Source organism: Myxocyprinus asiaticus, chromosome 4 (genome assembly GCF_019703515.2).
Source record: "Myxocyprinus asiaticus isolate MX2 ecotype Aquarium Trade chromosome 4, UBuf_Myxa_2, whole genome shotgun sequence".
Taxonomy (NCBI): domain Eukaryota; kingdom Metazoa; phylum Chordata; class Actinopteri; order Cypriniformes; family Catostomidae; genus Myxocyprinus; species Myxocyprinus asiaticus.
In genome coordinates this window covers 53712937-53740664 of record NC_059347.1, presented here as the reverse complement: position 1 = coordinate 53740664, position 27728 = coordinate 53712937, and the positions used below count along the sequence as shown (strand labels likewise).

Genomic DNA, 27728 nt, shown 5'->3' with positions numbered 1-27728 from the left:
TTTAAATGAAAAAAAAAAATGAAAAAAAAAAATCTGACAGAAATTGTATAGTTGACATCTTTACTGTAATAATGTTAATAATAATAATAAAAATAAATTAATATTATTTTATATTCAAGCACATTTGTGATGCTCTGTTGTGCAGCACATTGTTTGACAAAAATAACTCCAATTTTGTATTTTTGATTGTGCAGTAAGTCTGTTTAAAAGTACAAAGTATGATAAATACAAATGGAAAATAATGCAATGTAAAGTTTAAAATTAATAGTTATCATTTTTGTTTGATTACATTTCAAATTAATTCATTTATTTAGACAACCATTTATTGATCTTATTAAACTGTCAAATAATAAAACGGAATTACAAATAAATAATTAAAACAAGAATAATAAAACTTAACAGGGCCCTATACATGTTAACATACAGAGATGATTTTGTTCATGAATACACCTGCCCCTTACAAAATACAAAAGTATCCTTATTGATAGACAGATTTTACATATTGGTTACTATTAAGTTTTTCATGAAATATTTGATTTTTGACCATTTTGGAAAATGTAAGAGCTAAAAATTACTTACTGTTTTTATATATACATATATATATATATATATACACAGTATATATGTGTGTGTGTATATACACTGTATACTGTATATGTTGTAGTTTGAGTTACAGTTGCAGCAGGTCAGCTTTCTTGGTTTTGTTTATAGTCATTATTTGTATTTAAATTTTTTCTTTGTAATTTGATTTGTAATAATTTTGTGACAGCTAAAAATTCCTTTTTTGATTATGTCTACAGTTGCTGAAACATAATAAACACGTTGTCTTCATATCATTAGTCTCACTATTGTATTTGAAAACTGCAACATTACAAAAAAAAGTAAAACAGAAAATCATATTGCTGTATCTACTGCACAACAATGCATTTACTGTATTTATCATGTTATTCCAAAGAAAAAAATCATTATAATATTACTTAACCAACTAGCTCCGCCTCTTAAAAAACATTCCATTTTGGCTGACTGAATGGTTCTATGCACGGTTCTAGTAGCATTTCCAATTAAGCAAGGTTCAGTACGGTATGATTACTAAGTGTTCCCGGCCATGGATTTATGAAATGTATGACAGGGGAATACTGATTCATCTTTCTGTGTAAAGCGCTACATGATTTGTCATGGTTAGGTTTAGATGTAGGGTTAGGGTTGGGTTATAGTTTTACTGACCAGTCAGGAAGGGCTTTCATAATGAATATTACTGACCATTCTACATTCCGGAAATTAGATCCCCGGCCCGGATTTCTCAGCTCGGTCAATCATACTCTGGACAGAGGACTGTGCTACTGGAATGGCTGCAGTGAATTTCACAACACCACTGTGGTGGAATGGCCCACCCCTCCCTCTTGTCATCGTCACCCTGCCTCTGTGGGCCATCCTTCAGCCAGGCTCACAACGGGAGTGGGCTGGAGAGCGAGAAGAGGTGCATAGTTAATAAACTTTGCGACGGTGGTTGATGAAGCACACCTGATGTTAATAAGGCTTCATCACCACTGTTTTTAAAACGCTGAGCGCACCTCTTCTCGGGGAGCTGGCTTCGAATCTTCATGTGTGCACACACTGGTGTCCTCGCAGATCCAGGAGCAGAGTAGGGAGGGTTCCGGCTGAATTAGATTACATTTTATGTTTATTATTATTTTCAATAAACGCCTCTCTGAGGCTTGACACCACACCAACTGTGTCTGTCTCTTGCTCACCCCACCACAGTGGTGGAGAATGCGGGCAATTTGTGGGGAGAGACGGTGCAGTTGGGCACCATTGGTGTCGTCAGTCTCCCTCTCATTCACCGGTTAGATGGAAAGCCTGGAGGACAGCCTTCCAGCCGCAGCCAAGGGTAAGTGGCATTTAACAAGCATTTACCCTGCGGTTGGTTGAGGCTGTCATATTAATTCGTGTTTTTCTCTGTTCCCACCTGGGTGCGAGCAAGGGGGAGAGCTGGCCCGGAGAGGTATCCCCCATACACCCACTCTGACCGTAGTGCGTGGTTGAGGGTGTAGCATTCCTGTATGGGCGACCAGGAGGGTGCACCTCCTCACTATGGACTCCATGTATGGAAAGGAGCTTGGAGGAGGTGCTGCCGGGGTGACGCTTGGGGGTGTAGCGGAACAACCCACCCCTCCCTCTCATCACCATTGCCCCGCCTCTGAGGGCCATCCTTCAGCCAGGCTCACAACGGGAGTGGGCTGGAGAGCGAGAAGTGGTGCATAGTTAATAAGCTTCGTTCCAGCAGTGGTTGATGAAGCACACCTGAAGTTAGTAAGGCTTCATCACCAAAGTCTTTAAAAGTCTGAAAAATTGAAGCTCACGTTTTGATTGAAGCTTGCGTCGCGGCCGACGGGCACGGATGCAGGGCTGCTTTCCCCTTTCATACACCGTGGCCCTGGGAAGACAGGCCGCCAAAGAAACCACCACCTAACGTGTCACGGACCAATGAGGGGAACGCTTGTGGCTGCCGGACCCCGCCCATATCCTGGATCCTCCTGTGGACACTTCCCCTTTCTACACATGCTATATTCACAGCAAGGGCGCCAGATCCCCTTTTGTTTTGAACACAATTACCCCTGGACATTATTTATGCCCACTTTTTGGACATTTTATGTTTATTATTATTTTCAATAAATGCCTCTCCGAGGCTCGACTCTACCCCCACTGTATCTGTCTCTTGCTCACCCTGCCACACCACATTAAGAAAAAAAAAGGAAGTGTCAAACAGCCCGGATTGGTCTAGATTCACTCGATTTCACAATGAAAACCATTTAGTTGAAAAGCGTCTAATGTTAACCTAGAGTCAATTTCCTATTTGGGCATTGTTTTAGGGTACAGTTGTAAGTGATGGAGCTTCTCTAAAATCTTACCAATATTTAACATTGTACTTTAATACTGGTTAACATAATTGTAAAGAAAATAACAACAGCTATAAAAAAAAGTTAGAGTCAAATAGTTTTGAATGCTTCTCATGTTTACTTTAACCACTGGTCTTGTCCACCAGTTCAAACTGGGCTCTTGAAACTGAAGTATGGCCTATATAGTTCTTGAGTCAATTGAAACACATCTACCTCATCCAAACTTCTAAAGTTGTTTTTCAGCTGAAAGCCTCTAAGCAAAGAGCAACTTCACCAAGATCTCTCTGACACCATACTTTAGTTCTTTTTTTCCTTTTCAATCCCTCAAGAGCGCAGAAGTGCTCTCCTGATTCAGCCACAAGTGTACTTCTATCGGCCTGTACCACCAGTGTCTGTGTCCGTTCATGAAGAAACTGTTGAAAATTTTGAATGAAATGTTCTACACAGTGATTTTCAGGGGTGCTTGCAAGGGGAAATATAAATATTAATATTGATAATACTTAGGTTTGAGGATTAGAACAGGCCCATAATTAACTATAAATATTAGACCTTGATGCGTAACTCATCCTACACCATTTGTACTACGCACATGGATGATACCTCAAATTGGAGAAGAGGTGTGTATTACTTTAATGATTTTTGCCTGGTGAACAATACAATGGGCAAAACAATCCCATACTTCGAAGGAGGGACCTGAGCCATATCTAAAGATCAGAATCTCATAGAGACTTGTGTGTGGGCTCTTTTAAATTTGGGTCAGTAAGGAATCACAAAGCAACCTCCCAGAAAATCCTAGCAACCATATTTCAACACACTAACAACCACTCAGAACACCTAGCAACCATATTTCAACACACTAACAACCACTATGGACACCTTGACAATCGCATTGCAAAGCCCTGGCAAATACCTACACCAAGGCATAGCAGAGACAATTTTTGCTTGGGCAAGAATCTCAGTCATTTTCTTCAATGAATGTAAAAAAAAAATAAAAAATCTAGTTTTAAGTGAATATACAGTTTTATGTGCCCATAAACAAGGACATTTAAAAAAAATAAAATAAAAAAAATAAAAAAAAACGTTAAACCCCGAAGTCTAGATAGCATCAGTAATCTATTAAATTACACTTTTTAGGGAATCTAATCTGATTCTTTTTGGATTACTTAATCCATGTTTTCAGATTAAATTTTTTTTTATTGATTCATATATTGACAAATAAAACAAGAACATTTACAAACAGAATCAATATTTAACCCCCTCTATTACTACTGAGCCCTCAACCAAAAATCTTGAATCTTAACACCCCCCCAAAAGACATGAGTTGTGTCTCCAACCTCTAATTGGCAACGCCAGCAGGTGGGTGTGTCTTAGACCAAGCCTATACAATACGGGGTCCTGTAAAATCTATGTAAAATCTTAAATTGCATAAGGCGAACCCTTGCATCTCTAGATGCAGACTTGATCCAAGTCCATATTCCTTCCTCCAATACCAAATTCAAATCTCTCTTCCATAATCTCTTGATAGTTAAAGCTACATCCCCCAGACTCTGAATTAGCAGGGAGTAATACACTGATGCCTCATGACCTTTTCCAAAAGCAGTAATCACTTCTCCCAAAGCATGTGCCACCTTAGGGGGGTGTGTGCTACTCCCAAAAACCGTACAGAACATGTGGCGTAGCTGTAAATACCTATAAAACTTAGATCTGGGAATCCCAACATGATGACCCAAATTCTCAAAAGATCCCAACTTAATCCATGTTTTAATATAAAAGTGTATTAAGTACCAATTTAAACTCCTTCCAGTTGCCCCCCCCCCCCCCAACACACTTTGTGCAGTTCTTAAAGTCAACACTTATGGATCATGTATTCAATATGTCATCCATAAAAAGTAACTGTATCTAGATCATGCACATTTAAAAAGATAATGTAATATGATTAGAAGTCCTTGATTTTTTTAATTTATAAATATAATCTGATTAGAAAATCCAGATTACATGTAGCCTATTACTACCCTACACTGAATATTGATCAAAAGTTTCTGGTCTGATTTTGAAATAAAATAAGTTTACTGTATCATAGAGTAAAGAATGTCTTTTTTTTCCCCCAGTCATTGTGGAGAATTCTAACAGGGGCAATATTTCAAATTTCAGAGGGCAGTCAGAACAAGGAAAAAAAACAAAACAAAACATGGAGAATTTGCCCCCTGGCAGCCCATCATCAGATTTGTAAGGAAAAAACAATGTCATTCTAAAAAGTTCTTCACTTTCAGTGTGTTAATTTGCATTATAATTACACTAAGAATAAGAAGTAGTAGTAGTAGTTTATTTTATATAGAGCCTTACCCAAGCTCAAGGTCACTTTACAATTTGCATATTTCATTGATACAATTAGATTGATACAAACACACACACAAAGTATCAAGACATCAACATCAAGTATCTATTACATCTGAGATGGTAAGTCAAAATGAGTAGAAAAAAATATGTTTTATTGAGATTTGAAAGCAGTTAAAGAGGAGATATTGCGAAGATTAAGAGGTAGTGAATTCACAGTTTAGGAGCAACAACACAGAATGACCTACCGCCCAATGTGGCCGGTTTAAATCTAGGAACTGACAAAAGACCAAGTTCAGAGGATCAGAGACCGAGGTGTGAGATATGGGTGAAGTAAATCAGACAAATAAGTTGGGGTAAGACCATTTAAAGCCTTAAATGTTAGAAGGAGTATTTTGTATTTAATGCGACTAGGTAGAGGAAACAGTGAAATAAACAAAATGTTCTTCACAGGGTCATGTGACACAGGTCTATAGCAGGACTCTGGTGTATATTTACAAGGCAGGATACACCGCAGACAACAATGCAACCTCTAAGACCTCTGTGCATTCCTGTAGGGGCTGTTGGCGGGTATTTCTTCTTTTGCGCCTAGCAGACAATGTGTGCCTCTCTCGTTCTTACTCTCCCTCCTCCTTTTCTGGCAATGAGTGGAGGACACCCCCTCCTCCTGCTCCTTTCTGCCTACTCTCACCCCAGCAGTGCAGAACCCTTCACTTAGGCCTCAAAGACTTGTGATCCAGTTGGAGCTCTTACTATACGTTTCTCTTAAGAGCTCATCAGCGTAGATCTGTCTACTGTCTCTCAGTGGAGATGGCAGCCTGCTCTCAAGAAAATAACGTGACTGTGGCAACATTTTGCAAAATGTTACTATATGGTTCATTTCACGTATCGTTGCAGGTTCTAGGTGAAATGTCCAAAGAGGGGCACTAAAAGCGAGTTAAAGGAATAGTTCACCCAAAAATGAAAATTCATTCAGCATTTACTCACCCTCATGCCATTGCAGATGTGCATGACTTTCTTTCTTCTGCAGAACATAAACAAACATTTTTAGAAAAATATTTCAGCTCTGTATGTCCATACAATATAAGTGTGGGAATGGGTAAAAATGGGTGAGTGCCCAAATTTTGATGCTCCAAAAAGCACATAAAGGCATCATAAAAGTAATCCATATGACTCCAGTTTTCTAATCCATATTTTCAGAAGCGATATGATAGGTGTGGGTGAGAAACAGATCAATATTTAAGTCCTTTTTTGCTTGAAATTCGTCTCCCTGCCCAGTAGGGGGCGATATGCACAAAGAATGTGAATCACCAAAAACACAAGAAGAAGAATGAATCTGTTTCTCATCCACACCTATCATATCACTTCTGAAGATATTGATTTAACAACTGGATTACTTTTATGCTGACTTATGTGCTTTTTGGAGCATCAACATTTTGGCACCAATTGACTTGCATTGTGAGGACCAAAAGAGCTGAAATATTCTTCTAAAATCTTCATTTGTGTTCAGCAGATGAAAGAAAGTCATACACATCTGGGATGGCTTAAGGGTGAGTAAAAGAGAATTTTCATTTTTGGCTGAACTATTCCTTAAAATGTTCTCCCCAAAGGGAAATAAATAAATAAAATAATATATATATTTTTTTTTTTTTTTTTTTTTTTTTAAGGGTAAAGATTTTTTTTTTTTAAGGTTAATGCTCTATGGAACTTTAAATGAAGATGATCTACCTCCCTATCCTAAACCTTTATCCAAAACCTTACAAGTAGTGTCAGAAAAAGCAAATGTGAGATGATAGATCATTAACCTTAAAACCCTTATCTGTTTTTTGTGGTTTTAAATAAACAAAACCGACGTCCCTCCCCTAAATCCTACATCTAAACCTAACCGATATTGTCAAAAAGCAAATGGGAGGTGAACAAAACAATGTCTACCCTAAACCCAACACCTAAACCTAACCGGTAGTGAAATAAAAGCAAATGTGATATTAAAAACGCAATAGCTGAAGCAACCACGTCATTTAGTGGCACTTCTATGACACCTTTGACTCAAGTGTCGACTCGCGTGCATTGCTGAACTCCAGTGTTCAAAGTCCAATGCTCTATCGCTTGAATAAGCTTGCAAATGTTGTTGGTTATGTATTGCAAGCATTAAAATGTATCATCTTTCAAGTCATGTTTTATAGTAAAAGTGTTTCAATGTCATAAGATAGTATTGTGTGGAAAACAAAGAAAAAAATAAGTGTTAATCTGCCGTTTTACTCTTTATTTTTGTGAAAGTAAATAAAACTCGTTGTTGCACCTCCAGTGTTTATTTCACAGGAAAACTGCAGCGATACGTTGATCAAGGCATTAAAAACTCTTTTTAGCAAAAATGTAGTTATAGAAATGTGGTTCTATGAGACCAGGTTGGGTGATGGATGCCGATTTGGACCTCTGAGGTTACATGACACCAGGGTCTGTCCTCAAAGTCAAAATGTACATTTATGCATTTGGTATAGGCTTTTATACAAAGCAACTTTTGTATTCAGGGAATACATTTTATTAGTGTGTTTTTTGGGAGTTGACACTGGCATTGCTAATGCCATACACTACCATTTAAGCCAGTGGTTCTCAACTGGTTTTGCTTCGGCACCCAGATTTTACATTGGAAATCAAGTGGCGACCTACCATAGTAAAGACGTAACCTATATTTAATGTATCCTGGGTCCAAGGGTGTAGATTTGTCTTGAATATTGGGGGGGTTGCAGCGTGAAGCATCTACATGTTTCCACTGATCATGGTATAGATATTGGGGGGGTTGTACTTTCTTGTTTTGATTATTGGGGGGGTTACCTCTGCACCATTCCCCCCTGGAAACTACGACCCTGCCTGGGTCACATTTCCTTTTATTTTGCATAGTTTTCTTCATGGCTTTCAAGTATAAGGGCATGCATCAAGTGACATTATTTTTGTTTTTGATGTCAACAACAAAAGCTACAGGAAGTTCTCTCCCCCCTCTTAAAAACTGAAGAGCATATTTATTTATATGAGCCCATTATTATCCTGTGTGTTTCCTAATTTCAAACATCATTCAAACAGAAATTACATATTACACAGGAGGAATGTTAAAAAATATTGCAATGCAGATGAGAAGCTTTTAGCTGAATACGAGATTATCATTAAATTTGCTTCGGCAGTCCTAAATAGGATATCACTTGGACGGCCGCTGAAAGATCTTCAATGGGAGAACCATAACATTGTTCTTTCCCTGCTTTTCGCGACCCAGTCCGAATAGACCTGCGACCAACTTTTGGGTCACGACCCACCAGTTGAGAAACACTGATTTAAGCAACAGGAATGGGAACCTTTTGCACTTTAACTTAAATTGGAAATGACTTTAAGTGTCATTATTGATCAATTGATTTAGTCTCTAATTTCAAAGCTTTTTTTGTGCTATTTTGTTCAAAGATGTATGTGTTATTGGTGCCCACTAAAGCAAGAATCACTATTTCTATTGCTATTATTTAAGTGTTAGGGATTTGAAAACAACAACAAAAATGCGCTTACTTTGGGGTGTACATTTTAAATGAAGCCTCAAAGTATTACTTTGCTGTATGCATTACTTTTCTAAGAGATCGGTATGATTTTCATCTGGTAAATCATAAAATGAGTATAATACAATAGACTTACATTGAAGGAGGGACCAAAGCCATGTCTAGGTAAATCATAGAGACTTCACAGTGGGCTTTTTTGACTTGGGCCAAATAGCAATCACAAACAGCTTCCCAGAATACTCTAGCAACAGCACTGTAATGCATTAAAAACAATCAGAACACCTTTGCAAATGTATAGCAATGCTGATAACCAACCACAACATCCTAAACTGTGCAAGCACCATTTACATTTGTGTCAGAAAATATAAGTCTAGTTTGAAATGACTGTGGTTTGGATCTCTTATGAAAGGTTTTATTTGTCTTTATTCCACCACTGGATTTGTTTAGAGTATTTATGACTGGTACACTAAATATCAGAGAAACATAGCATTCCCCCCCCCCCATTTGTTAGTGTAACAGCCAGATTCAAGTTACACCATAAACTGGTTTATTCTACTCTGTCAGCTGTGGCTCTCTGATATAAGACCCTGCCAGACTAATGAGACTAATCACTGTCCTGACAGGAATAGCTGAAATGCATTACTACTGATTGTAGTTATTTATCATTCCTCTCTTTGAGTAAACAAAAAGCCATAAAATACGCAGGCAATGTCTTAAATTAAATAAAATCAGCTTTCACATCACACAGAAACTGAATTACTCCGTAATTGGATTATGTCCAGTTTCCAGGCGCACAGAGATAGCTTTCTCCTTCTCTAAATTGTCAGTCTGATTTAACATTGCATTTGTTTTTCATTCATACAACGACTTAAAATTGACATTCTAATATCACTCTGAAATGATGCCGACATTCTTGTTGCTTGTGAAATGTTTCCATTGTGATGTCATTACTGACATGCAGTCTGCTCTGGCTTGTGTTTTGATAGCTAATCTTTAGATCTTCTCATAGCACAGGCACTCTGCCCAGAGGCAGCATGCTCCCTGACCTCAGAGAATCACTAATCTAATACATTATCTGCTTCTGCCCATTGCAAGCTGCTCTCCCTGTCACAGATTGCTGACATCATGTTAAACACCGGTTAATTTACTCCAAAGTGTGTCCCCAACTAATTCTACTGTAATCAGATACACTTTTAAAGTTTCGTCAAACCAAAGAAAAACACAAACATTTCTAAATGACCTCATCGCAACCAGGCTTCTGGTCAAAGTAAAATCTATCCTAAAGCAATAAACCAGAGGCTTAAGTGTTTGTAAATGACAATTTTGGGTTCAATACAAGTTTAGCTTTGCTGACAGCATTTGTGGCATAATGTTGATTACCAAAAAAAATTTAGTTTGACTTGCTCCTTTTCTCTAAAAAAGGCAAAAATTTGGGGTTACAGTAAAGCACTTGAACAGGGCCAATTCGTAAACGTTAAAATACTCACTGTTTCAAAAGTATAGCCACGAGACTTAATATGTGTGTTAACATGATTTTAAGTGTGATTAAATCGCTTACTAATGTAAGTGACTCCACTTCTACGTGTCGCTGAGTATTGACAACTAACTGCAGACTGTGCCGGCCAGACATCACTTTAATCTATTACGATGGACTTCAGAGGATGAACTGATGCCACCTCCAACTGTAAGACATGGGATACTTCATGTGCCACTGCCTGAATCTTGCCACTGCATGAACCGACCTGCCAGTTGAACTGCGATGCATCCTCACTATTCTCTGCCTGCATCACCTTAATCTAATGATGGAATGCACTCTTAAAATGAAATAGAGACTGTCAATTAATTGCTAACAAAAGCCTTCATCAGCCAAATAACAAAGGACAATGCATCAATGTTAACTTCTGCAGTTAATACAGGATGGACTTCAAAGACATTAGTCATTAATCTTACAGTTCATACAAAATCTTGTTTAAACATTGGCCTTTAACACTTACTTAGTTGACTAATTTTAAACCATTACTTGCACTACACACAAAAAACTAATATTGGCATATAATATTGATGACTTTAAAGGCCCAAACTTACTCCACGCAAACACGCAAACGCCGACACACCTTGCAACACAAGCTCGATTCCACACGTCGTTGCATAGTGAAATGTGTCAGAGCTCAAAGGCTGAAACATACTTCAAGCAAGTATGCGAACGCAGGTGCGAGCACTTGGTCAACGCATGGCCTACGTGTGGTCCCGTTGTACATTTTTTACGCGCTCTTGCGTTGCTCTGGCATTTACAAACCTCACACCACAAGGGGGCAATAGAGTTTTTTTTAGGCACCACGAAACCAAATCATGAAAATTCGACTCTGTTGTCCGGTGTTTTATGAAGTCAAAAAGCTATCCCAACATGTCCAAAATGACTGGATATACATAGCTAGTTGCGGCATCTCCGCTGCGGACGCCTTTCCATTTCTTCCTAGCTCGGACAAATCGGTCCCGTAGTTGTCTCCATTTTCTCTTAACAGTGTCGTTATCAAAATTTAGGGAAGCTGCAATTTCTTCCCAAGCATTTTCAATCACTGTTTTATTCGAATGGAGAGGGGACGAGGGGTCGTAAATACGTTTGTATAATCTAACTTGTTTGGCAAGACTCTCCTCAAATTGCTGCTCCGCCATGACTGTTGTTGACTGAAAACAGAAAATCCGCTGTAGCGGCCCTTTCGGCAATGCAGAGAATGCAGCACATACTTGTATTGGGTTATCAATTGAGCGCTGACACATTTCACTACGCAACGATGCGTGGAATCGAGCTTGTGTTGCAAGGTGCGTCTGCGTTCGCGTACTTGCATGAAGTATGTTTGGGCCTCAATTCATAGAGTCCACAGGGTCAAATGTTCGTGATTCATGGCGCCTAAAAAAAACTCTATCGCCCCCTTGTGGTGTGACTTTATAGATTTTACAGTTTAATTTTCTGTTCAAGCAGATTTTCTCTAAAGCTGCTTTAAAACTGTGTGTGTTGGGAAAAGCACTATACAAATAAAAATGACTTGACATGACTATATTGTTAATTTGTTTATGAAAAGTAACATGCTTAATCCTTTACTAGATTTTGAACCACTTGCGGTGAAGACAGCTTATGGAAGCAATATTGTTTTTTGTTTTTTTTACATTGTTTTGTGTCAACATGATCACAAGGGAAATTGAAGTGTTGCAGAAAGAGTACCGAAAGTTAATGTACCCTAAAATCAACCCCATACTGCCAAACACCAAACAAAATCAGACATTTTTTCATTGTTTCAACTGTGGACACCTTTCCATCTAACACTACTTATAGCGCATTGCATGAGCAACCACCGAGACACAGGTTCTTGTCTTGTTGGAACCAGGATGTAATCACATTCACATAATCAATGGGCACAATTCATAGTAGGGTTGTTCCGATACCAAAATTTTGGCTTCAGTATGATACCAGCACTGGTACCTTGGTATCGATATTAAATCAATACTATAATGAACAAATAAAAAGCCTCAGATTTTTTATGAAATTACACAGAAAATAACTGCATAAAAGCACTGCATAAAGTCTCACAGATACAAATGACGCGTTTTCCGTTTAACTTTTTCTGGATTTCATGTTAAATGTTTTAATTAAATGTTATGATCAAATGGTGTTTAATCAAATTGATACATACAGCTTTAATCAAATAACAATATAATAATTTTGCAATTATATAAAATTGCAATTTGTATTTTTGGCAAAAAACATTCTGCACAACAGCTTCACAGTATTAATGAAAACATTAATGGGAAAAAAAATCTGATTTCCCTGTGGCACAAGGCTACTATGGCTGAATCACAACATGCTGATAAAACGTGTGCATTTGTGATATTGCGTACAGATAATAATAATAATAATAATAATAATAATAATATTAAAACAACCATTTAATATTATATAATTGTTATTATGAGTATTATTGCTACTTTTGAATATAAAATTTTTATACAGTAGTTATATTTTTCTGTCTTTTGTCAATTTTGCACATCCAGTTGAATAGAGCTTTTATTTTAGCGTGACTTATTTTGACAGACCTTTGAGTTTTTCCAGTTTTTGACGGGTTAGTTCAATCAAGTTATTTATTTATTTTTTTTGGTATTGCGATACTTCGTTAGTACTGGTAAACCATGAAACCCTAATTCAGAGTTTACATTTTTTACTTCACTGACAGTTAGGTTTAGGGTTGGGGTTTGGAAGTGGAATTAATAAAATATGGATTCCTGATGACTGTATTACATCATTTACAACTAAAAAAAAATCAACTTGCATTTAGAGCCTCTTAGTTGACATTTAGACATTTCAACAGCACTTCGGCCATTTTCTTTGTTTTGTAAATGTACATTCAAGTAAACCCTTACTGTATTTGTTTTAAACAAGTAATTTGGCTACAGCATGCACTAATGCATGTAATGCGTTACCTCCAACACTGTCTGTGACAGTCTCAATCCTCCATCCTCCTCTCTGTCATCCATAAATTTCCTCTCTCTACTGTATCTATAAAGTGGCAAAATCCTTTCCCAAAAAAAAAAAAAAAAAAAAAAAACTGTAGGCAACAGGCACTAATACTGCACCAACAAACAGAACCACTCATATGGAGACATAGTCTGCAGCAGCTGTGTAGCTTGCACAGTTCTTACATTGTCATCTCTGTACCAGACAGAAAGTGTGCCGAGGACTCAACAATTCATTAATAATGGAGCAGCAGGTATGAGTTCCACATCCTTTTACAGAAGTCTGTCTCAATGGAGATGAGATGAACACACCCTCCCAGTCATGTCTCAGGTGCTCGCTCACAGGTCAAGGAATATAATTTGACATAAAGAGCACATTTCAAAGAGATAAACAGAGCACAGACTGGCAGCCCTGCTGTTTGTATCCTTTAGGCAGCAGGAAAACTAATGATCAGGGGTCTGTGCTGCAAACACAAACTTTGCAAGTTCCTTCCAAACTAGTGTGCTCAATCAGTAGGTGAGTAACTGAGATGTATCTTGTCTTGTTTCCACTGCTTCCCTGAGCAAGACATTTAACCCTATATTGCTCCCAGAGTGTTCGATAAAAACAGGCCAGAAACATTACCAAAGAAAATGCAGATGCCAATGATTGGCATCTGAAGAAGGACACACGCTATCCACAGTTATCACAGCGACTTTGATTTCCACTGGACTGTTTTCTGGTTCCGGTCTCTTTATAAGAAGCAAATGTAAACATTACTGGAATGAGGAATCAAGATGGACAACAACAACCATTTGAAGTGTTAGTTGAAGTAAAAATTAGTTCAGGCTCAACTTGTACAGTTGTTGGCTGACATAACTTTATCTAGCTAATGATATTAACGTAACTAACCACAGGCCATAGCTTCATATCATCTACCTTCTCCTTAAACTTTGTCAGGTGAGGCAGTCACGAGAAGGTTATTGGGACTCTGCAAGTATCGGCACTATGGAGCCACATGCCTTTTTTGGCGATTATACACATTCTATTCGATGAACATCAAATTATCCTTTAAGAACAAAACATTGGAGACCAGCAAACAGAAACAGGCTCCTAGTATGAATCTTCTGCGTTCAGAAAAAAAGGTGGATAGTGCCCCTAATGACAATGCAGTGCATACTTGCATGGTGTAATGATGCTGTGTGAAATCGAGCTAGCTTAGCTAGAGTGCAGTTTGTTTCGAACGAAGTCAAAGTACAAGTCAAATGATCTTCACTGTAGATCTTACTGCCAAAGCAAAAATGAAAAGATTCCATTTCTTCAAATGCTCTGAAAACTCGCCTAAAACTTAAGCCAAATCAAAACTTTATCAAATGAAAGTGACAGTTTGGTAGCTGCATTGAAACAGACTTTACAGATTTTGAATAATTCAACAACGCAGCAGATGACACTTGGAAAACAAAAAAGCTTGCTAGCCCAGGTCCTTTCAGCACGAAACATCTGACCTCAGATCACTTTAATCTAACCATGATATAAGACACTCACCATCAATTTTGCATTAGTCTTTCTGTTAAGGATCTAGTTAAGGCATCACATTAGATGGAATAGAGTGTAAGTGATAAGGGATCAGAAAATTATGCATTATTAACAAATAAAGGAAGACTGTGACAGGCACTTAGCACGGGCGTAGGCAAGAAATAATGGGGCAGAACAAAGTGGAGAACAGTGAAGCTTAAAGAGAGGGACTCCATTTTTGTTAGTCTCTCTCCAGTTGTCAGCTTGTGTGTTGTCTCACTGAAGGGGGGGCTGGGGTTGCCACGGTGACAAGAGGCCACATGTCTTAAGGGCCTCAATCTGGTCAAAGGACCCCATTGTTCTGGTGCTAAGCTGCCTTCACTGAGCCTGCTGGATGGGGGAGAGGGGTTTCCCTCCTTCACACTCCACAGAAAAACACTTAGCACTATCATTTTAACCCCAACAGTGGCACATAAACAACATAAATATCACCATGAGTGGTTAATGCTATGCAATCAGGGGAGCATGTTAACACCACAGGTCAAAGTGAGTCCATAAATAAATACATTATTGTATAATCAGTATCAATTAACTGATTTTAGTCAGCAGGCAGGTGAAAGAGTAAATAACAAATCAATCTCATGGTGCAGACATCATAAAGTTGCGCAAAGCGAGTTCTTGCTATTCCAAACTCTGGGAAAAGTACTTACAGCTATCTGTGTGAAATTACAGCCACACTTATGTGAACATGGTATGAATTCTCACAAACAGTTTTGTCGTTTTGTCTTCTAGACAAACAATGAAAAGGGAAAGTGTGAACGGCCCATCCAAGCATGTGGTCGGCTGCTACGTACTACCTCCACAGGATGGCAGTATTCTATTACTAGCTAACCAGACATAATATTTAATGACTTTTCATATGCTTCCAACTAAATAACAGAAAAAATGTAGCAGCATTGGGAGAAACAAAATGTGCATTATAGTGATCAATCATATATATGGCACAGATGTATGTCCACGTCCTTTTGGATCAATGAAAGTGAAATGGGAGTCTGACTACAGGACTTATAAATCCAAAAACATAAATATTTAAATGCTGTTGCGGAGTATTCCTCCCATAGCTACACTAGAGCAGCATTGCTATAAGACTGATTCAAGCAATATATAATAAACTTAACAGAACTGATTCAAGACAGGTTTAGATGCTACAGTGATTATTTCCAGGTTGTTTAAAAGTATTGACATTTTTGTGAATTATCCCATTATGTGGGATCCTATGACACTGTATAGTAAATATAACTGTTGTAAATAAATAATTCTAATGAAGCCCTATACGTTTTATCCATAAAGATACATTTCCCTCTGAATTTCCCACTGGCTTTAAAAACAGTACAATTAAGATGGAATTAACAAACTGTCAGAACAGCCCTTGTTTAAACCTCACTTTGTGAATTAGATTTATGTTTCAAAATATTTGTTGGAGTGTTGCTCCCGTTCTAATCCGTTTGAGTAATGACAGCATGCAACTGAACTTGGATCCTTGAATCGATGAATTTTTGATGCCACCCACAGATGTCTGAATATCAGAGTTTATAAAGAACATTACAAAGAGAGTACTTTGTTTCTAAGTAACCTGGCTGTCAACAACATGTCAGGTACATTATTGCACCGATAATCAATACAAAAGAGAAATAAGAAACTATATATTGCTTAAAGAAAATGCAACCTATTTTTTTAAGACCATTAAAGGAATATTCCAGGCTCAATAAATGTTAAACTCAATCGACAGCATTTTTGGAATAATGTAGATTACCACAAAAATGTATTTAATCTTGTCCCTCCTTTTCTTTAAAAAATAAATAAATAAAAATATCTGGGTTATAGTGAGACACCTACATTGGAAATCAATGGGGCCAATCCGTAAACATTAAAATACTCACTATTTCAAAAGTATAGCCACAATATGTATGTTAACATGACTTTAGTGTGATAAAATGGCTTACTAACCTTTTCTGTGTAAAGTTACATCCAATTGTACAACAGTTACGATGACGATGTAACTGCATAAACCCTAAAATGACCGTAAAAACAATTTAAATAACTTAACAGATCAAATAATACACAAGTTTTAAGAGAATTAATTTAGGTGCTTTTATAACATTAAAAGCTTCACAATTCTCCCTTTAAACCCTGTAAAAATTGTCCCATGCACTCCCATTGTAAGTGCCTCACTGTAACCTCGATTTTTGCTTTTTTTTTTTTTTTTTTAAGAAAAAGAGGGACGAGTTAAAATTCATTTTTGTGGTAATAAACATTATGCCACAAATGCTGTCACCTGAAATTAACTTGCATTGAACCTGGAATATTCCTTTAAGTTATTGCAGCATTTTTGTGCATTACTTTCACGACAATTCAGCACTTTCCCCCATCAATTGTCATTACCATAATATGAACAAATCCAATTCTCATTACTGGAATGTAATGGGGGGGGGGTAAAGATACTCATTTAAACTTGAATCTATTATTGTAGTATATGTTGTGCTGCTTTTAATGTATGCTAATTATACCTGAATTATTGTATTACAGTAATAATTATATTTCATTGACAAAACATCGAGGTGCATTGCAGTAATACGAAATTGACATCTGAGGGGGAAAAAATTATTTGTCATGAAAATAATGCCACAATGGGAAAAAAAAATTATTGATTTTGGAGTGAAATATGACTCCCCATGTAATATTTAAAGCAGTTCCATAACTTGTAGCCTAAATTTTTTCACAGACAGGTGCAAATCAAAAATTGCGACTAGGAAACAAGTTTTTAACCTTTTGAATGCAAGTATTTGTATTGAGCTGTTGAATTGCAAAGCAGGTATTTACAGTAAAAGACCATTATAGTCCCAACAAATCAGCATTGTCATTTACATATAGCAACATGAGATTATCACAGGAAAATCACCTCAACATCAACAGCATCAGCAAAGAAGATTTAAAGAGCAGAAATAATCTAGAGTTAATCAATTACAAAATCTTCTTAATAAGAGGTTGGTTTCAATCATTAAAGAGATAGTTCACCCAAAAATTTAAATTCTCTCATCATTTACTTGCCCTCGTGTCATCCGAGATGTATATGACTTTTATTTCTGCAGAACAAAAAGATAAAAAAAAAAATATATATATTTCAGCTCTGTTGGTCCTCACAATGCAAGTGAATGGTGACCAGAACTTTGAAGGCCCAAAAGGCAGCATAAAAGTAATCCATAAGACTCCAGTGGTTAAAGTTATATATTCAGAAGCAATATGATAGGTGTGGGTGAGAAACAGATCAATATTAAAGTTCTTTTTTTAAACTGTAAATCTACACTTTTTTTCTAGGTGGATGAATGTGAAAGTTACTTCAATACCAGAATATAGAAGTGACTTTTAGAGGTCGACCGATAGTGGATTTTGCCAATACCGATAACTAAGGTGGTGGGAAAGGCCGATAACCGATTAATCGGATGATAGTTTTTAAAATCGATTTATAGAATGTCAAAAAAAAAAAAAACTTTTGCTTTCCTCACTATAACAGGAACAGACGAAGAGTCCTAAATGAATAAAACCCCAGATGCAATTTATTGTTCAACCAAAATCCCCAAAATAACCTGAAAAAATGAAGATTTGGCGCAAAACACGTGACTTTCAAGTATAAACAAGCCTGAAACACACCGGGTACTCTTATTTTGAAATCGGCAACTATTGCCATAGATTTTTGCAGATAACAATAGTCCCGAAACGCAACTATCGGCAAAACCGATATATCGGTCTACCTCTAGTGACTTTCACTTTCACATTCAGTCACCTGTCTGAGGCTGGTCAAAGGTGAGATTTAGAGTAAAAAAGGACTTAAATATTGTTCTCACACACCTACAACTATTATATCGTTTTGAAAATATGGATTTAACCACTGGAGTATTATGGATTACTTTTATGTTTTTTTTATGTGGTTTTTGGAGCTTTAAAATTTGTCACCATTCACTTGCCAAGATACTCTTCTACAAAAACTTCATTTGTGTTTTGCAGAAGAAAGTCATACACACCTGGGATGGTATGAGGGTGAGTAAATTATGATAATTTTTGTTTTTGGGTGAACTATCCCTTTAAGATTAAAATAATAATAAAAAAAAAAAAACAACAATTTAAAGCAATACATAAGATTTACATAGTTAATTTTAACAAAGTTCATTTTAAAAGTAATTTAAAGGGACAGTTCACCCAAAAATTCAAATTCAATCATTATTTTCTCACCTACACATTGTTCGTGACCCGACTTTCTTCTATGGAACACAAAAGGAGATATAAAGGCAGAATAAACTGAAAATCTCAGTCACCATTCACTTTTCGTTGTATATAAAAAAAGATGCAATGAAAGTAAACGGTGACTGAGGCTGTCAGTTCATTTTGCCAAGCATCTCCTTTCGTGTTCCACACAAGAAAGTTATGGGTTTGGAACAACATGTGGGTGTGTAAATGACAGAATTTTCATTGTTGTGTAGACTATCCCTTGGTATGACACATTCAGATCACCAAGGTCAGTTACTCTCCCAGATTTGGCGTTGGCTCCTCAGAGGCCTGAATAACAAGTGGTTCTGATACTCCACTGAGTCTGCCACGTGTCCTCCGTCGAGTTGCCTTACTCAGCTCTGGGGAGGTATGGTCCACCCAAGCCAGGCCCACAGCCTGGAGGTCCACGCTCCTACGGTTCCTCAGGCTGCGTCGCACTGAACCTCGACTCTTTGCCACAGGTTTCAGGATGTCGTCAATGTTAAAGTCAGTCTGCTGCCAGGGGGCCAATCCGGGCTCTATGAGTCCAGTCTTACTTTCTGATGACTCAGTTTGATCAACTCTCTCTGACTGACCATTCATGTCTACTTCCTCTACCACATCAACCTTCACACAAGGACTTTTCAGGGTCTTTTGGACGCATCCATGTCTTGGCGTCTTCTGCTCTGACCTCTCAGTGGTTACCTGGTCTCCATTTGGTATCATGGTTGGTGTGTCACAGCTTACTAAAGTCTCAGCCTCCTCTTTCTCAGAGTGCTCAGCTTGATGAAGTGCTGTTCCATCAGGATTGTCTTGTTTCATAGGGTCCAAACTGGCAGCTACAATTGACTCTTGGCTCTCCATGTTGTGATCGCCCATTTCAACTTCTGATTCAGTAGTGGAGTCAATGGCTGGACCGCTCAGTCCATTTCTCTTGACTGTACCTGATCTACGCCATTGGTGTGCGGGCCTCCCAGAGTTGCGTTTGGATTTGTGCACCTTTAAACCAGAGTCTCTTCTACAAGTGGGACCCTGAGTGCTGGCTGAGGGTTCCAAACAAGTCATGTTCTGCTCGTTTTCATTAGCCAGGGTACCTTCAGATACAGCAGCAGCATTCTCCAGACTTACCATAGGATGAACAGCCTTGCTATGGGAAACAGTGGGCATTTGATTGCAGTCTTGCTTGCCATCTGCATTAAGAGAATTAAATTACATTAAGGTATAGTGCTTTCGAACAGCTAATGCAGTCCTGTGTTCCCAAAGCACAGTTATTTTACTCTGGGAAGTAAAAGTCATTTCTAATCTCTGTTTCAAAGACCTTAAAGGGATAGTTCACCCAAAAATAAAAATTGATTTACTCACCCTCATGATATACCAGGTGTATATGACTTTCTTCACCAGAACACATTTGAAGAAAAATGTCTTAGCTCAGTAGGTCCTTAAAATGCAAGTACATGGTGATCCGACTTTTGAAGCTTAAAAACAGACAGTCAGCATAAATGTCATCATATGATTCCAGCTGTTAAATTAATGTCTTCTAAAGCATCACGATCTCTTTTGGTGCGAAAAAGATAAATATTTAAGTACTTTTTAACTCTAAATCATCACTTCCGGTCAGCAGCGGTATGCGCATGTGACGTAATCACGCTGGCACGTGATACATGTGGGAACTGGTGCACGTGCAGCACACACAGAAGAGCAGCTCGGTTTACAACTGAGTAGGATGAACGCTGTACAGTAGCTTCATTGGTTTTGGTTTAGATCTGTATTTGTATCCGTTTCTTTACTCTCAATGGTGCGTTTGTGTGCTTATCCTGGATGACTTAACCAAGGAGAACATGAAATTACGTCTGCATCATGGCAACGCGAATGTCACACGAGAGACCGCGTGATCTCCACCCTCTTGTGAAGCTTACCGGAAGCGTTGGATTATAGTTAAAATGTACTTACATTTTGATATATTTTTTTGCACACTAAAAGCGATCATATCACTTCAGAAGACATTAATTTAATGGCTGGAATCGTATTGACAATGTTTACGCTGACTGTCTGTGATTTTTGGTTGGATCACCATCCACTTGCATTTTAAGGACCTACTTAGCTGAGATATTTTTATATTTTTCTTCAGATGTATTCTGGTGAAGAAAGAAAGTCATAGACACCTGGGATATCATGAGGGTGAGTAAATAATGAGAGAATTTTCATTTTTGGGTGAACTATCCCTTTAAAAAGGAATAATCGGACATCATAAAAACATCAAATGTCATTGGTTCTTGCGTATCTCGCAACCAAATGTCAACTCACAATATAAAACCTGTGCCATATGCACCATATTTGATTTGAGAACTGTAGCTGAAGTTAAGATTATTGGTAAATATTGAATGAATTTCGGTCTGTTCTTCACACAGAGCTATCATATGGCTTTGGAAGACTTAGAAGTGCACAAGTCATCTTAACTACTTTGATAGTGCTTTTTTGTTCTTCTATGAACTTGACAGCCTGTTGTCACTAGGAATGGACATTGTATGGAAAAACATTTATCAGAAGATTCTTCAAACATTGTTACAGTTGAAGTCAGAAATTTACATACACTTCATTAAAACTAATTTTTCAACCACTCCACAGATTTCATATTAGCAAACTATAGTTTTGACATGTCGTTTAGGACATCTACTTTTTGCATGACATGAGTAATTTTTCCAACAATTGCTTACAGACAGATTGTTTCACATTTAATTGACTATATCACAATTCCAGTGGGTCAGAAGTATACATACACTAAGTTAACTGTGCCTTTAAGCAGCTTGGAAAATTCCAGAAAATGACTTTAGGCAATTGGCCAATTAGCTTCTAATAATTGGAGGTGTACCTGTGGATGTATTTTAAGGCCTACCTTAAAACTCAGTGCCTCTTTGCTTGACATCAAAAGAAATCAGTCAAGGGGCCTGGATAGCTCAGTGAGCAAAGATGCTGACTACCACCCCGAGTTGCAAGTTTGAATTCAGGGCGTGCTGAGTGACTCCAGCCAGGTCTCCTTAGCAACCAAATTGGCTCTGTTGCTAGAGAAGGTAGAGTCACATGGCGTAACCTTCTCGTGGTCGCTATAATGTGGTTCTCGCTCTCAGTGGGGTGCGTGGCGAGTTATACGTGGATGCCGCGGAGAATAGCATGAAGCCTCCACACACTATGTCTCAGTAGTAACGTGCTCAACAAGCCATGTGAAAAGATGCACAGATTGACGTTCTCAGACGCGGAGGCAACTGAGATGTGTCCTCCGCCACCTGGATTGAGGCAAGTCACTACGCCACCACGAGGACTTAGAGCACATTGGGAATTGGGCATTCCAAATTGGGGAGAAGGGGGGGGGTAATAAATCAGTCAAGACCTCAGAAAAAAAAATTGTGGATCTCCACAAGTCTGATTCATCCTTGGGAGCAATTTCCAAAGGCCTAAAGGTACCACGTTCATCTGTACAAACAATAGTATGCAAGTATAAACACCATGGGACCACGCAGCCATCATACCGCTCAGGAAGGAGACGCATTCTGTCTCCTAGAGAACAACAGCAAAGGACCTTGTGAAGATGCTGGAGGAAACAGTTAGACAAGTATCTATATCAACAGTAAAATGAGTCCTATATCGACATAAACTGAAAGGCTGCTCAGCAAGGAAGAAGCCACTGCTTCAAAACTGCCATAAAAAAAGCCAGATTACAGTCTGCAAACACACATGGGGACAAAGATCTTACTTTTTGGAGAAATGTCCTCTGGTCTGATGAAACAATTTTACTGTTTGGCTATAATGACCATCATTATGTTTGGAAGAAAAAGGGTGAGGCTTGCAAGCCAAAGAACACCATCCCAACCGTGAAGCATGGGTGTGGCAGCATCATGTTGTGGGGGTGATTTGATGCAGGAGGGACTGGTGCACTTCACAAAATAGATGGCATCATGAGGAAGGAAAATTATGCGGATATATTGAAGCAACATCTCAAGACATCAGCCAGGAAGTTAAAGCTCGGTCGCAAATGGGTCTTTCAAATGGACAATGACACCAAGCATACCTCCAAAGTTGTAGCAAAATGGCTCAAGGACAACAAAGTCAAGCTACTGCAGTGCCCATCACAAAGCCAAACCTCAATCCTATAGAAATTTTGTGGACAGAATTGAAAAAGCATGTGCGAGCAAGGAGGCCTACAAACCTTACTCAGTTACACTAGTTCTGTCTGGCTTGTGGAAAGCTACCCAAAACATCTGACCCAAGTTAAACAATTTAAAGGTAATGCTACCAAATACTAACAAAGTGTACATAAACTTCTTACCCACTGGGAATATGATGTAACAAATAAAAGCTGAAATAAATAATTCTCTCTACTATTATTCTGGCATTTCACATTCTTAAAATAGTGATCCTAACTGAGCTAAGACAGGGAATGTTTTCTATGATTAAATGTTAGGAATTGTGAATTGAGTTTAAATGTATTTGGTTAAGGTGTATGTAAACGTTTGACTTCAACAGTATGTCTGCGCAGAGTTATCTCAGTAACAGTCCAGAACAACTTTTAACCTTTTCACTCAAAATCTAGATACATAACCACTAAGGGATGCACAGAATAGTCAACTACAACTATCTTAGTCAACACTGTTTGCCTGAAGTCGACTGGTCGCTTACCATGTTATTTATAAAGCGGTGTTTGTAGGAAACACAGTGGGTGTGGAGCCCAGTGGCTTTGCACTCAAAAACCAAAGTGGCTCAATATAGTTTGATAAAGATGACACAAATGCTACGGTAACATGGCTGAAATATCTGGAAATTCGCCTTCAAATATAACAGAAATACTACTGTAATTTATGCTCATTTAAAAAAAGGCACCTGCTGGCACTATCTAGTGATTTTCAATATGATCAGCACAACTTTGTGTGTTGGGACATCTGCTCGAATTAGGACTAGTCGAATTAGACTCTGCTAATGGGCTCAACTAGTCCACTATTAAAAATCTGTAGTCGTGCAATCCCTGTTAAAGGAATAGTTCACCCAAAAATGAAAAATCTCTCATCATTTACTCACCATGACATCCCAGATGTGTATGGCTTTCTTTCTTCTGCTGAATACAAACACAGAATTTTACAAAAATATCTCAGCTCCACAGGTCATTACAATGCAAGTGAATGGTGACCAAACCTTTGAAGCATCAAAGAGCACATAAAGGCAGCATAAAAGTAATTTATAAGACTCTGGTGGTTTAATCAATTTCTTCTGAAGCCATCCAATCGGTTTTGGGTGAGAACAGACCAAAATAACTCTTTTCACTATACTGTAAATCTGCGATCTCCTTGGCGATCATAAGTTCGATTACACTTCCTACTGCCATTTAGCACTCTGCGCATGCGTCCAGCGTTAGGAAGTGTAACCGAGCTTGAAATCATGACTGAGCCTAGAGACCGCAATGGCAAGCTGTACAGTGAAAAAGTTTCATTTTGGTCTATTCCCACCAATTTATGGTGTCTTTACATGCTTTTTGGAGCTTCAAAGTTTTGTCACCATTCACTTGCATTGTATGGACCTACAGAGCTGAAATACTCTTCTTAAAATCAAGAAGATAAAAAAAAAAAAAGGGGTAAATGTTAAGCAAATAAAATTTTTTGGGTGAACTATTCTTTCAACTACTAGGTTACCACCACAAAATCTTGCAAAGATGAAGACAGTTATTTCCAACATCTCATTCAATAACAAGAGGGTATAAATGAAAGACTTGGAACGATACCTGTTAGTTTTCCTGCTTGGGCCTGTATTGGTGTGCTGTTGAAACTGGTGGACGTAGTCTCAAAAATGGGACTGAGTAAAGGGTTTTTAGAGGCATAGTCTCTTTTCCCATACAGAGAGCGATCCACGTCCTTATTGCCAAATCGCCTTTTAACCCCTGAGGAGTTCTGAAAACATAAAATAAGCAGCAGTGATGAACATGTACACATTTTACTAAAATGTGCTCAAAAGCTGTTGACGTATGAACTCAAGGGATTGATAATCTTTCTATATATACACCAAATGGTAAGTACAAGTCATATTAGTGTTATTATTTCAGGCTCAATGTCAGTTTAATGCCAGCGTTAATAAACTGAGCTTAAAAAAGCCCTGACTCACAGGGACTCATACACATGTCGGCTTCACTTGAAGCATAAATCCACTTTTTAAGTTTCATACCTTCATCTTTCCTGAAGCAGATGTGGCCGCTGTACGAGTGCTTCTCCTTTTCTCCGGCTCACTGTCTCCTGGTTGCTTGAACAAGAGAACGAGCCATGATTAGGGCTGGCTGATGTTGCTAAAAATGTACATCTGGATTTTTTCAACCTTTAGATGATTTATCATTTTTTCCTAATTCAAAAAAATAAAAATAAAACTCCAAATTAGAGTGAAAGTTCAACTGAAAAATTAACACGAATCAGAGAATTTCTTAGCATTCGTTCTGTAACTTATTTTTCTCTAATGACAGCATGCATTCAAACTGACATGAACCTGATGATTCATGTTATCACATCATAATCTGAGAATGTTCCAAAGAACATCAAGAACATCTTGTGCTCTAATATGGAAGTGCAGAAATCTGACCTGTCGTACAAAGGAGTTAAAAGAATGGTTCACCCAAAAATGACAATTTGCTCAACCTCAGGCCATCCAAGATGTATATAAACCTCTTTCTTCATCAGAACAGGATTTAAGATTTTTAGGAAAGTACCCCAGGTTTTTAGCTTCATCCAGTGCAAGTGAATGGACACCAATATTTGACGGTCCAAAAAGCATACTTAGGCAGCATCAAAGTAATTCACACGACTCCAGTCGATCAAGTAATGTCTTCTGAAGTTAATCAATACATTTGTGCGAAAAACAAATCGCTAATTAAAATGTTTTTAAACATTAAATCATCGCTTCCGCCAGGTCTCTGTAGCTGTTTGAATTGACCTAAATCTCGCGTGAAGTACGTTCCTTTGTGGAAAACAGAGCAGAACTTCTGAATTCTCGCGTGAGCGTGTCAGCGTGATGACGTCACATGACAGCGACGTGAGGCATTGAGTGTTTGCAGGAAGCAATTTTTTAAAGTTAATGTTTTAATTGACGATTAGTTTTCCACACAAACGTATTGATTCACTTCAGAAGACATTACTTGGAGTCATGTGGATTACTTTGATGCTGACTAAATCTGCTTTTTGGACCATCAAAAATTGGTGTCCATTCACTTGCATTGGAACCTGGGATACTTTCCTAAAAATCTTAAATCCTGTTCTGATGAAGAAAGAAGGTCATATACATCTTGGATGGCCTGAGTAAATAAATTATCAGCAAATTTTCATTTTTGTGTGAACTATTCCTTTAACATCGCCAATATCACAAATTTGCTTACATCTGAGTGACCTAGAAATAGTGCAGAATCATAAATATTAAAGTTAATATAAAACCGTTCTTAGTTATATTTTCTTCAATATCCTAAACTATGTTTATTTTCAGTTTTAAGTGGTCTCAGATTTTGGATCTCATGGTTTATATTAAAATGTATATATTTGTTCTAAAAATGTCAGCAAAAGTTGTTTATGGTTTGTCTGAAAAAAAAATACAAATGACCCTTTTATATTTTAATGCATAAACTTGCTGTACAATAAGGTCTTAAAAAAAAAAATCAAGGTATGTTTTCCACTGACAGTTTCTTACTAACAGAAGACAAAGAAGAATATTTAACCATATTTATATGCATCCATCAACACAACAATTCATGACAAGAAGTAAAGGCCAATGTACAGTTAGTTGGTTATTATTGCAAATAAACCCAGATAACAGAATGGCAGAGTCATTCAGACTGAGGGACTGTAAATTACCCTCCATATTACACAGCTACTTACCAAATAAACAAATTGACCTGAAAAATGTATTTGATTCTTTTATGTAAGAAGAAAAAGAATGTGGAGTGATGCAAGAGAAAAAAAACTAGCACAGCTATAAATTAGTTGCCTTGAACCAATTATACACTGGGGTCAATTATAGTGGTCATTACACAAAAATAATTGCAGAATGCTGCAATTGACCAATCACAACTAAGTATTCTGGAGAACCTTGTAATAAACAGCAGGACTTACCTACATTTTTTACCAACACATTTTCAAACATTAAAATGTAAAACGGGAACTTTTGTGGACATGTTTAGTTAGCTGAAATTGTATTTTGTTTCCATTTTAAACCAATTCGTTGAAACAAGCTTTTTCTAGGAAACAGTACTGGCAAAATGAAGCGTGTCAAAAATGCAATGTTAAATAAAAACCCAGTCATAAAGTGCAAACTTTTTCCTAATGAGTAATTCTTTTACCATGGTCTAGCGTAATTTTGCCCTTCTAAAATTACCAGCTTACCACTCAGACAGCCATTAAAGGAATAGCTCACCCAAAAATGAAAATTCTCTCATTATTCACTTACCTTTCTTCAGCAGAACACAAATTAAGGTTTTTAGAAAAATGTTGAAGCTCTGTATGTCCACATAATGTAAGTAAACGGGTGCCATCAGGCTGCTAGCTGTTTGATGGTCCAAAAGGCACATTTAGGCAGCATAAAAGTAATCCACATGACTCCAGTCGACCAATTAATGTCTTCTGAAGAAAATCGATAGGTTGGTTTAAGAAA

General features: G+C 37.7%; 1 protein-coding gene across 5 annotated transcripts in view; it reads right to left on the bottom strand.

The window, feature by feature from the left end:
• Positions 1–12730: 12730 nt before the first annotated feature.
• The window catches only part of LOC127440231 (cell division cycle-associated protein 2-like), a 31142-nt gene continuing 16144 nt past the window's right edge, over positions 12731–27728 (bottom strand). For all 5 annotated transcript variants that reach the window (XM_051696724.1, XM_051696725.1, XM_051696726.1 and 2 more), the window contains 3 exons: positions 25269–25343; positions 24832–24997; positions 12731–20257 (listed from right to left, as the gene is read on the bottom strand). In XM_051696724.1, the coding sequence (XP_051552684.1) occupies positions 19341–20257; positions 24832–24997; positions 25269–25343 (1158 nt within the window). In that variant the 3' untranslated portion in view covers positions 12731–19340. The remainder of the gene's footprint in view (positions 20258–24831; positions 24998–25268; positions 25344–27728) is intronic.